This window comes from Cervus canadensis, chromosome 3, assembly GCF_019320065.1.
Source record: "Cervus canadensis isolate Bull #8, Minnesota chromosome 3, ASM1932006v1, whole genome shotgun sequence".
NCBI classification, from domain to species: domain Eukaryota; kingdom Metazoa; phylum Chordata; class Mammalia; order Artiodactyla; family Cervidae; genus Cervus; species Cervus canadensis.
In genome coordinates, this window is record NC_057388.1 from 31,026,944 (window position 1) to 31,039,829 (window position 12,886).

General features: G+C 42.3%; 1 protein-coding gene and 1 pseudogene across 1 annotated transcript; both read right to left on the reverse strand.

Annotated features, from left to right (window-relative positions):
- Positions 1-6,111: 6,111 nt before the first annotated feature.
- Positions 6,112-7,275, reverse strand: LOC122437761 (THO complex subunit 4-like). The gene has a single exon (XM_043462304.1). The coding sequence runs from the start codon at positions 7,246-7,248 to the stop codon at positions 6,478-6,480; it is 771 nt and encodes a 256-aa protein (XP_043318239.1). The 5' UTR covers positions 7,249-7,275; the 3' UTR covers positions 6,112-6,477.
- A 5,035-nt stretch (positions 7,276-12,310) lies between these two features.
- LOC122438977 lies at positions 12,311-12,410 on the reverse strand (annotated as a pseudogene).
- Between the last annotated feature and the right edge of the window lie 476 nt (positions 12,411-12,886).

Here is a 12,886-nt window from a genome sequence, read left to right on the forward strand (position 1 = left end):
CTAAGAAAGCAACCTAATCTAGTTAGTAAACTGAACTTTCAAAGTCCTTGGTTCTTCCCCATATCATGTGCATGTGTGCTCAGTTGTGTCTGACTCTTTGTGACCCCAGGGACTGTAGCCCACCAGGCTCCTCTGTCCATGGGATTTTCCAGGCAAGAATACTGGAGTCAGTTGCCATTTCCTCCTCCAGGGGATCTTCCTGACCCAGGTATCAAACCTGTGTCTCCTGTATCTCTCACATTGGTGGGCAGATTCTTTACCACTGAGCCACCTAGGAAGCCCAATTTCCCATATCACGGCAACACCTAATTCATGTAGATCAGCTACATCTTCATTTATGCAGTTATTATAAGGAAAAAAAGTTATTCACAAAGCTTTCCCCTATAAGAGAATCCCTTTCTATCATGTGAAGTTTATCTAAAAATATTAACATGTAAGGGACTATGGACACACACAGTATACAAATAAGATCTCAATTGTAGTGAAGTTAGTTAAACACTGTTAACCTTAAAAGTAAAGTAGTAATATTTCAGCAGCAAAAAATGGGGTTATTTTGGAATAGCAGCAGAATTGCTTTTTGAATCCAAGAGTCTGTTTTGTAGAGTTTGATGGCACAAGGAATGGTTAGCAGTACCCAATAGAGGCTTTCAAGCGAGGCTGAAGGGGACCTTTCTTGAGGTGTCTTTTCCAACAGGCAGGCTGCAAAGTGTGATGCTTAGGGTCTTTGCCTCCTGGGAGCATGCTGTGAAAGGATTGCTCTACCAAAGCATGCTTATATTTAACACAAGCAATTAGGCCTTTATGATAATGAAATGTATCTCCTTTTTGTCAGCTGTTGATCAAAAGAGGCAGGGGCCAGGTGCATTGGATGTGCTGTGACTAGCTCAAAAGACTGAGAAGTGCCTGAATATCAAGCCTGAGTTTGAGCAAACTGCAGTTTTTAATTGGAGACTTTATGTCCCTTCAAGGCCAACAGTTTTAACACATGAATGTTGTCTTCCTGGGAAAAAGCTTGAGAAAGGGAGCAGAGAAGCAAACTACCCATGTATTATAACAAAGTAGAACCTGCAAAACTTTACACCATCCAAATCAACCTTCATGATTTGTGAAGAGTAAGGCAAAGTTCCCGTGAAATGCATGGGCATTACTGTCCAAATTTATTACCTTTTTTTCCAGGTGAGTGCAAAAGGGTGTTGTATAAACTTATCAACTGGAATACTAAAGAATGTACTCCATAAATTAATTACAGTGAAAATGTGCTTTCAGTGGGACTGGATGTCAGCAGTGTGTGGAGGCTGGGAACAACAGGGTGTCAAGAGATGAGAGAGTTGTTTATTGCTTGTAAGTTCTGGTTGAATGTTCATTGGGGCCATTGAGTTTTACTACAGGTAAAATGGGTATTACTGGGACTAGAGGGCTTACCCCGTGGCTCAGCGGTAAAGAAGCCGCCTGTAGTGCAGGAGACATAGGTTCGATCCCTGGATTGGGAAGATCCCCTGGAGGAGGGCATGACAACCCATTCCAGTATTCTTGCCTAGAGAATCCCATGGACAGAGGAGTCTGGCAGGCCACAGTCCATAGGGCAGCAAAGAGATGGGCACAGTTGAAGCAACTGAGCACGCATGTGCGCACACATGCATACACGCACACGCACGCACGCACGCGCACACACACAGACACACACGCACACATGCACGGGGACTAAAGTAGAGGATAATGAGGCTCTGAGACTTGTAATCCTCTATTATGGCTTGATGCCTTGAAGGACCCCTTTATTAATAGGGTGTTAATTCTGGAGAGAGGCTTTGAGGGATCTATTCAAATCTTGACAGGAGGTGCACTGTGGATTCTACAAACATCCTTTGAAGATTTTTCCCATAAGGAGGATGGTAGCTGATCCAATAGGGATAAGTGACCAGTGTATCCCCATATTCAGCTATAGTGCCAACAAAAATAAAAGCAAATAAAAGATGGTGAAATGTCATTTAGTTCACTTGGTTGGCTATTACTACTGTCAAATTCTAGCATTGTTTTTGCCTTTTAGGAGACGGAAATTCCAGCATGATACTTTTCTAAGAAGCCTCAGCCTAGTAAATGAATAGGAGCAGAGGAACTAAGGAGAAAAAAGGTGTGTATTCTCAGAAGGCCTCAACAAAAGGGACCAGGTTTAGAGATTGGGAGCCTGGGGAGGTTTACTAAGGATCCTCACTCTTTGAACTGTCTTAATGCTCTGAGGCAGGGCCTGCTTTATAGCAGTTGGTTGAGCACTGAGAGGGTAGCTCTGGGTCAGTTAGGACAGAGAGATACATTCCCAATCTGGAGAGTGGTGTCTCTAAGCTGATTAAGAGGGAGGATTGGGAAGAGCTCCTATAGCTCCTTGGAGACCCCATCATTGTGATCAGGAGGTCTTGGGAATTAGACTGGCTAGAGGGCTGAAAACTCCTGGAGCACTTGAATTTGTAACAACCTTTTGTTCAATATGTTGGTTCTTATAGAAACAGCAGTAAGAGGAGGTTTTTGATAGCCTTTTTTTTTTTTTTCTTCTGGATACACAACATATGGGCTGTCAGTTCCCTGACCAGGGATCGAACCCACGCCCCTTGCAGGGCAAACAAGGAGTCCTAACCACTGGACTACCAGGAAAGCCCCACTAGGAGGTTTTCAGTTTTGTTTCAGGGCTTTCATTTGCTGGAGTTGAAAATTAAGAATTCTAGTGGTCTCTCATTTAGGTGAGTCAGCTAGAGTTCAAATGAGCTGATTTGCTAAATTAACTAAGTTCTGAAGTAGACATGGCCTCCCACTCAAACCCTGGGTGTTTTAACCAGCAGAAAAAGACCCTAGTTCAGCCCATTAATAAACATAGAGTTAAAGCCTGTCTGAGTGGATTCAGCATCTGAAGGAAGACCCAAATTTCATTTGAAAACGATCTGAAGTCTATTATAATTGTAATGAAGGGGTTCCTCAGATTTCTATAGGCAAGCCTTCGTTTTATTTTGATCAGGCTTAGGTAGAGCTACTGTAATTGCCCAGTGAAAGTTTTCAGCCAGTGTTCTAGCCTTTTGCTAAAAGTTAAGAGTTTGTTTTTCTACATCTGTTCAGGATGTTGCCATCCAGCAAAACTGGTTCACTGTTTGGCTTGACTATCAGCAACAAGCTAGTGGACTAACTGACCCAAATCTGAGACAGCAGGTTGGTTAGTTTGAACAACAATGTTAAATACTTCAGCAAACCTATGGGGGTCCTCAGTTACTTAAGGGCTGTCAATTTGACCTTATAGTCCAGGGACCAGAAGACATTTGGGGTTTATTTGGATCCTCAGAAGAGAAACCTTTAAAGGGAAAGGTTCTGATAGCCTCAGAGAAGGGGAAAGTGAGGAGAGGCTCAGGGAAAAGGGGAAGTTTGGTGAAAGAATGAGACTGGGGAAACTGAGGGTGCAGCAGGGGAGGAGGATGGCACCAGAGGTGGGGGCTGGCACAAGGGGGCTGCCTTCAAAAAATGAGGGAAGGGAAAAAAAAAATGAGGGAAGGGGAGGAGAAGCCGTTTTGTCTTTATTGAGTCGTTTGTTGCCTCAGTTAATTTAGAAATTGTATTTGCAGAGAAGCAATTTTAGACTCCTGATAATGCTTGGAAGCCTCAAAATATCATTGAAAATATGTGTCCCATTAGGTTTTGACAGCTTTAGAGCCCACAGCTGTCCAATTCAGTTTGAAGAAAAGTATGAGGAGTTTGGAAGTTCCCCATAGTGGCCATTAGTGTTCTAAGTTACTTTTGGTTAAGTCAGTCTATTGACTGTTAGAAATTGAGTTAGAAATACACATGAGGAAAGGTTTTTTTTTTCATACTTTTTATTTTGTATTGGGTTATAGCCGATTAATGATGTTATGATAGTTTCAAGTAAACAGTGAAGAGATTCAGTCATACATGTACATGTACCCATTCTCCCCAGAATCCTTCTCCCATCCAGGCTGCCAGATAACATTGAGCAGAGTTCCTTGTGCTGTATAGTAGGTCCTTATTGATTATCTATTTTAATTATAGCAGTGTGTATACGTCCATCCCAAGCTACCTAACTATCCCTTCCCCTGTCCTTCCCACAGCAACCGTAAGATTGTTCTCTAAATCTGTGAGTCTCTTTCTGTTTTGTAAGTAAGTTCATTTGTATCATTTCTTTTTAGATTCCACAGGGCTATCATAAGGTATTTCTCCTCTGTCTCACTTCACTCAGTATGACAATCTCTAGGTCATCCATGTCGCTGCAAATGGCATTATTTCATCCTTTTTAATGAGAGATCCAAGTTTTTTTTTTTTTTTGGAGATCCAAGTTTTTAAACATAAAATTGGCTGGGGGCACCCTCAAAGCATTCTGATCACTGGGATCTCATTTCTTTGGGATTTTTTCCTCTAAAGCAACAAGAAAAATTCCCAAACGTACAGTTCCAATAGGATCAGCCCAGTGCCAAAAGAAACTAGGCTAAAGATCAGCACAGCACACATATCTGATAGATATGACAGACTTCCAGTGGGAACAGTTTAGTTCCAAAAGGAATGAGGCTAAAGGTTAACACGGTTCCAATAAACAGAGTTCCAATAGACAGAGTTGCAGTGGGAACAGCCCAGTTCCAAGGGAATTGGGCCAAAGGCCATATGAACACTCTCAGAAAGAACAAAGCAGTCAAGCAGATCCCAAATAAAGCCTGAACTCAAAATGCAAGGAGTGTGGGCTTGAAATCCAGGAGACTCTTTTCCTCAAATTCATGGTCAGTGAGAAAGCAATGAGTTCTGGGCTCTGTGGGTTGCCCACACACCTTGGGAGTTGTTGGAGGTCTTCTTGGGATCCCATTTTTTATCATCAAGTAATGTTGACCTTAAAAATAAATCAGTCAAGTTATTTCACCACAATGGGTTTATTCAGAAATACCAGAGGAGCTGCAATTCAGGACAAGCAAGCTAGAGCAAAAGCCATAGGCAAGTTCAACAAAAGAAAAGAATGTTATAAGAGAAAGAAAGAGGAAGTTAGGAAGTATTATTTTGAATTAGTCTGTTGGAGAAAAGTGAGAGTGTAGGGTGATGACTGTTTCTCATTGGCTGAGTTGCTGGAGTAGCTGGTTTCCTGTTCAACAGTTCAGTTCAGTCACTCAGTCGTGTCCGACTCTTTGTGATCCCATGGACTGCAGCACGCCAGGCCTCCATGTCCATCACCAGCTCCTGGAGTTCCCTCAAAATCATGTCCATTGAGTCGGTGATGCCATCCAACCATCTCATCCTCTGTCGACCCCTTCTCCTCCTGCTTTCAATGTTTCCCAGCATCAGGGTCTTTTCAGATGAGTCAGCTCTTTGCATCAGGTAGCCAAAGTATTGGAGTTTCAGCTTCAACGTCAGTCCTTCTAATGAACATTCAGGACTGATTTCCTTTAGGATGGACTGGTTGGATCTCCTTGCAGTCCAAGGGACTCTCAAGAGTCTTCTCCAACACCACAGTTTAAAAGCATCAATTCTTTGGCACTCAGCTTTCTTTGTAGTCCAACTCTCACATCCATACATGACTACTGGAAAAACCATAGCCTTGACTAGAGGGATCTTTGTTGGCAAAGTAATGTCTCTGCTTTTACATAATGCTGTCTAGGTTGGTCATAACTTTTCTTCCAAGGAGTGAGCGTCTTTTTATTTCATGGCTGTAGTCATCATCTGCAGTGATTTTGGAGCCCCCAAAAATAAAGTCAGCCACTCTTTCCACTGTTTCCCCATCTATTTGCCATGAAGTGATGGGACCAGATGCCATGATCTTAGTTTTCTGAATGTTGAGCTTTAAGCCAACTTTTCCACTCTCCTTTTTCACTTTCATCAAGAGGCTCTTTAGTTCTTCACTTTCTGCCATAAGGGTGGTATAATCTGCATATCTGAGGTTATTGATATTTCCCCTGGCAATCTGGATTCCAGCTTGTGCTTCATCCAGCCCAGTGTTTCTCATGATGTACTCTGCATATAAGTCAACTAAGCAGGGTGACAATATACACCCTTGACATACTCCTTTTTCTATTTGGGACCAGTCTGTTGTTCCATGTCCATTTCTAACTGTTGCTTCCTAACCTGCATACAGGTTTCTCAAGAGGCAGGTCAGGTGGTCTGGTATTCCCTTCTCTTTCAGAATTCCACAGAATTCCACTTCCACAGCTTTTTTTTTTTTTTTTTTACACACATTTCTATTTTATTATGGCAAAGGTGAAAATGCCACCTTCTCCACAACAACAACCAGTAAAATTTATCCCAAAAATAACTCAGTACAAAACAGGTCTGTTTCAGAATTAAAAAAAAAAAAAAGGGAAAAAGAAACCTTTACATGAATTTTAAATCCTATTTTAAAACATAAAAGAAACAAATCCATCATTGGCCACACAGCCCCAGTCTGTCACCCCCTCCCGCCAGGGAGCACGGAGGAGACTTCTGGGTCCTGGTCCATGCACGGATTTGCCGGTCTGTTTAACTGGTGTCCATTCTTGCATTATAAGCATCCAGCTGGGCATCTAATTCTTCTGCGGAAAGCTGCTGCTTTGAACTCCTGCCGGTGCCTCTGCCTCTGCCCCGGCTGCCTCCACGGGTGCCTCTCCGGGTGCCGCCGCCACCGAAACCTCCTGAACCACGGTTTCTAGTCATCCCACCTCTGTTTACACTCTGTGCAGGTCTCCGCTGCGTGTCAATCTGTGAGGTGACGAGCTGAATGTTCATGGGGCGGCCATCCAAAGGGACGCCGTTGTACTGTTTCATAGCTTTTAGTGCATCTGCCTTCCGCTCAAAGTGCACGTCAGCTGTTCCTAAACTGCGGCCAGATCGGTCGTAGTGCACAGCCGCCTTCTTCAGAGTTCCAAATTCAGCAAAGAGCTCCTGAATATCAGCGTCGGACACTCCAAAATCCAGATTTGACACCAGCAGTTTCCCACCGGTCTCCACGCCGGCACCACCCCCAAAACCGCTATCGAAAAGGTCATGCTGCCATTTGTCAGGAAGTTGTTTCGGCCTGCTGTAGGGCGCCGGCCGGTTCCTGCCGCCGCCGCCCGCCGCGCCGCGGGCGATAGCCGGCCGATTCCGAATGGGTCCGCCGCCTCGGTTCACTCGCGCGGCGGCCTGGGCCCCGCCGCCGCGGCCACCCTGGGAGCCGGCCCGGCCGCGGCCCCTGCCCCCGCCGCGGCCGCCTCGCTGGCTCCAGTTCAGCTTAATGATGTCGTCCAGAGACATATCCATTTTGTCGGCCATGGCGGGCGCGGAATCGGCCTCCACTTCCACAGCTTTTTGTGATCCACACAGTCAAAGACTTTGGCATAGTCAAAAAGCAGAAATAGATGTTTTCCTGGAACTCTTGCTTTTTCGATGATCCAGTGGATGTTGGCAATTTGATCTCTGGTTGCCTTGGAGAGCCTCAAGATTCTATTGCAGGGCCATGTAATTCCAAGAATGTGATAGGAGGTAGGGTGGTATAGTCAGGGCACTTCTGGAAAGGTCTAGAAACCTACTTGTGCTGCTAACAAATATGTCTGGAGCTAATCATTGAAACCCCAGGTAGATCGTGGCATTCCCTGGGAAATAAAATGGCTGCTCTCAGAGCTCCTTCATCCCTGCCTATGTTTTAGTTCTGAGAAATTTCCAGTGAGCCTCCAGGTTGTCCCAAAGCAGGGCTCACTGTGACCTTGTCTCTTGATGGGTGGAAATCCTATGGGAAAGTGAAGCGGTCATGGCACACATATGTGTGTGTGTATGTATGTGTAAGTGTGTGTATGTGTAAGTTTGTGTGTGTGTGAAAGAGAAAGAGAGATTTGCAGTCTACCACAGCAAACTTGGAGAATTCCTTAGGAAATAAGATGATGTCCCCCATCTCACGGGTCTGCCCTCTGCTCCTTCTTACACGCAAACTCCTGTAGGAACCCTTTCTTGGTGCTCCCTTTCCTGTTCTCTTCTCACCTTTTTACCAACAACCCAGGCTGACTGCACAACCTGTTTTCTCACACAAATTCTTCATTGCCCATCCTTTTTGTAATCCTTGTGAACCATCCTCACATATAGTTTCACCCCTGTGCTACTGAAGTTGGCTAACTGGGACAGTTACTGTGACTGGGCAACTTGACGCAGTTGTTCCGACTGGTAGCCCCTTTCGGTAGCTTTCCTTTTAGCCTTCTAAATACCTTGGACTCTGCTTTGGTGTGTGCCAGATTCACTTTGTTTGTTTGTTCCACAGAAGCTGATAATGTGATTAGCTAAAGAGGTGAAACGCTATACAAATACATGTTTGTTAAGCACTAGTCCTTGCCCAGCGTTATGTTAAATCCAGGTACAAACCAACACGTTGGTTCTGTTTTCCGTCTCCTGTGTACGGCAGCCCATAGAAGGTGGGAGTCATGAAGCATTCTTCGTTGTATGTGATGGTGAAACACATATATTGTAAGGTATAATAGTAGGCTGCCAACTGTGTAGCTTCTACAAAAAATACTTTTGACATTCTGCTTGTATAAATACAAGTGCTGTATTTTATGTCTTTTCCTAACTTATACAAACCTGTAGAACTTAATACTATCCCTTGCAGTGATGTTTGCGTCTTCAATAAAAATTGAATGTAGGATACATATCATTTTATTGGGCATACTTTGCACCTTTCTAGCACAATGCCAGGCCAAAGTCAATGATGCTTTAATTTTTAGGTGTGGGAAAAAAAAAATACTGGATAAGAGCTTTTATCTCTGCATTATAATCATACAGATTACTTTTTATTTCTTTATACTCTTCCTGCATTTTCCAAATGACCTAACAAACATAATTGTTTACATACACACATATATGTTTGTATATATCTATATCTACATATATGTAAAAACATATACATAGACAGGATATCATGCAGTACTGTGTCCTGTCTTCAAAAAGATTATGTGCCTTCTAAGAGGTCAGTCATCAGAAGCCCAGAAATATTAAGTGACTTGTCTAGAATTATACAAGTAGGAGGTGATGGAGGAAGGACCAGAACCAAGATTTTTCTAGCTGCAAGTTTTGTACTTTTCCTGTTAAAATGAACATGACATGTTGAGAGTGTGGTGCCATCCTTTCTTCCATTAGCGTACATGTATACTACCTACTTCACGTTAAATCTCTGGCCTTCCAGAACTTGAAACAAAGTGTGCGGCATCTTGTGTGTGCATCTACAGTCCTTAGTCAATTTAAAAATGTTTGTATTTTTTTAATGTCTAAGAATGCCTTATACAGTAAAATGCATATATTAGACTTTCACAATAATGCCTTAAAGAAAATATAAGGAAACATTAACTGATTAATTCTGGATTGTGGGTTGGTATTTTTCTTCTTATTTCTTGTTTATATCTTCCTATGCTTTTTTTTTTTTTTAACCATGACTATTTCATAGTTTATCGTTAATCAAAACTGATTTCTTTATAAAAAGGAGGTTGATATTCCTGAGTCCATATTTTATTCCTCAAAAAAGGAGGAAGGTTTCTTTTCTTCATTGAGGACAAATATATATATATATTCAAGGTGAATATCTAACATGATAATGCATTACTTTAAAAATTGTTTTTTTTTAATCTCACAGACTCCTTAAATCATCTTTTGAAATTTATGAACCTACCCTCAGAGAAATACAAATACACATAGAAACATGACATTGTAAAAACTTTTGGAGATTCCCAGATCCCCTGAAGTTCATTCATGTAAACCCTCTTGGTGTTGCTCAAAGAAAGAGCTATGATTTTCATCTGAATACCTAGGATATTTGTATGAAATGAAATTTCCCAAACTTCCTCCCAGACTTTCTGAATCAGAGGGATCAGCGGGGCCCAGGAATCTGCCTCTCTCACAAAACTGTCTTCCCTACCCTCCAAGCAAATAGAATGCACAGCAAATGTCAGAATCTCAGGGCCTAGATATCTATAGATCTCATCTTAAGAATCCTAAGAATAGCAAAAATGAAAGTGATAGAGAATCCACAGTGCCAGTTCTTGAGATTAGGGATCTGAGCAGGAGTTTGTCAAGTAAGGGGGCACCCAACTGAGGAAAGAGCAGAGTCAGATGGGAGTTGGAAGTGAGGGCATGGCAAAGATATGAACTAATCACAAGTCTGCCTGGAAACTGGAAAGAATCCAAGGCAGTTAGAAGGTCTCGTATTGAATCATGAGCCAGGCTATCAGAGTGGCATGTAGAAGTCACGAGGCTAAAAATAATTATGCCAGACTCGGGCTTCTGTGGTTTAAGGAGAATAATTGATGTTTAAAGTAGCCTTGGTGACATACAGTTTTGTTTCTCATTGTGGGACTATAGGGGATCCCATGAACAAGTATGGAATTAGTATTTCTCTAAAGAAAATGAGAGACATCACTTTTCCCACAAAGGTCTATCTAGTCAAAGCTATGGTTTTTCCAGTAGTCATGTACACATGTGAGAGTTGGACCATAAAGAAGGTTGAGCGCCAAAGAATTGATGCTTTCAAACTGTGGTGTTGGAGAAGACTCTTGAGAGTCTCTTGGACAGCAAGGAGATCAAACCAGTCAATCCTAAAGGAAATCAATCCTGAATATTCATTTGAAGGACTGATGCTGAAGCTGAAACTCCAGTACTTTGGCCACCTGATGCAAAGAGCCAACTCATTGAAAAAGACCCTGATGCTGGGAAAGATTGAGGGCAGAAGTAGAAGGGGGTGACAGAGGACGAGATGGTTGGGTGGCATCACTGACTCAATGGGCACAAGTTTGAGCAAACTCCAGAAGATAGTGAAGGACAGGGAAGCCTGGCATGTTGTAGTTCTAGGGGTTGCAAAGAGTCAGACACGGCTGAGTGAATGAACAACAAAGAAAAGGTAGGGATTCATGAGTCCTTCAAAAACTGTTCTGGAATTATTAAATGTTAATAGTAGAGGAAACCTTACTAATAATCTCTGCCAACTTTCTTGTTTAAAAGAATAAGATACTTTAAAGTTTATCAAAGCTTTGCTTAGTCATTATCATCAGAGATAATACTTCTATGAGATATATAATAGGTTTATCTAAGGCACATTTCCTTATGTTGGATTGAGATAAAAAATGAGAGTGTAGCTTGCCTGTGAGTCACACGCTGGCAGAGCTGAATTTGCAAGCTGTTCTATTTCCAGACAATTTCTTAACTTACACAATGCCCATCCCAGATAGGCCATACTTGAGTATTTATGCTTTAGGTTATGTATATCTGTACATAGCCTTTGCCCAAGTAATACACTCTTTACAAGCTAAGGAGTAAGGAAACATACATATTTTTTTAGATGCTATTTATTTATTTGTATTATGGAACAACTTTTAAGCATATACAAAAGTAGAGAGAATAACATAGCCATCATCTACATACCCATCACCTAGCTTCATCAATTACTAATATTTTGTTAGTCTTGTCCCATCCTCCTCTGCTCCTCCCGGGGCTGGAGCATTTTTTTTTCCCTTTAGTTCTATTAGTTGGAGGCTAGTTACTTTACAATATTGTAGTGGTTTTTGCCATACATTGACATGACTCATCCATGGATTTACATGTGTTCCCCATCCTGAACCCCCCTCCTACTTCCCTCCCCATCCCATCCCTCTGGGTCATCCCACTGCACCAGCCCCAAGCACTTGTCTCATGCATCCAACCTGGACTGGCGATCTGTTTCACACTTGATAATATAAATGTTTCAATGCTATTCTCTCAGATCATCCCACCTTCACCCTCTCCCATAGAGTCCAAAAGTCTGTTCTATACATCTGTGTCTCTTTTTCTGTCTTGCATATAGGGTTATTGTTACCATCTTTCTAAATTCCATATATGTTCATATACTGTATTGGTGTTTATCTCTCTGGCTTACTTCACTCTGTATAATGGGCTCCAGTTTCATCCACCTCATTAGAACTGATTCAAATGTATTCTTTGTAATGGCTGAGTAACATTCCGTTGTGTATATGTACCATAGCTTTCTTATCCATTCGTCTGCTGATGGGCATCTAGGTTGCTTCCATGTCCTGACTATTATAAACAGTGCTGCGATGAACATTGGGGTACACGTGTCTCTTTCAGTTCTGCTTTCCTCAGTGTGTATGCCCAGGAGTGGGATTGCTGGGTCATATGGCAGTTCTATTTCCAGTTTTTTAAGGAATCTCCACACTGTTCTCCATAGTGGCTGTACTAGTTTGCATTCCCACCAGCAGTGTAAGAGGGTTCCCTTTTCTCCACACCCTCTCCAGAATTTATTGCTTGTAGGCTTTTGGATAGCAGCCATTCTACTGGCGTGTAATGGTACCTCACTGAGATTTTGAATTGCAAAAATATGGAACACTTCATAAATTTGCGTGTCATCCTTGTGCAGGGGCCATGCTAATCTTCTCTGTATCGTTCCAATTTTGTGCTGCCGAAGTGAGCACCAAACTGGATTTAGAAAAGGCAGAGGAACCAGAGATAAATTACCAACATCCATTGGATCATCAAAAAAGCAAGAGAATTCCAGAAAAACATCTGCTTTATTGACTATGCCAAAGCCTTTGACTGTGTGAATCACCACAAACTGGAAAATTCTGAAAGAGATGGGAATAGCAGACCACCTGGCCTGCCTCCTGAGAAATCTGTACGCAGGTCAAGAAGCAACAGTTAGAAATGGACATAGAGCAACAGACTGGTTCCAAATCAGAAAAGGAGTACATCAAGGTTATATATTGTCACCCTGCTTATTTAACTTATATGCAGAGTACATCATGCGAAATGCTGGGCTGGATGAAGCACAAGCTGGAATCAAGATTGCTGAGAGAAATATCAATAACCTCAGATATACAGATGACACCACCCTTATGGCAGAAAGTGAAGAAGAACTAAAGAACCTCTTGATGAAAGTGAAAGAGGAGAG

What these genes read in the sequence shown, in the direction of transcription:
- LOC122437761 (XM_043462304.1), bottom strand. Translation starts at nt 7,248, where the DNA reads ATGGCCGACAAAATGGATATGTCTCTGGACGACATCATTAAGCTGAAC.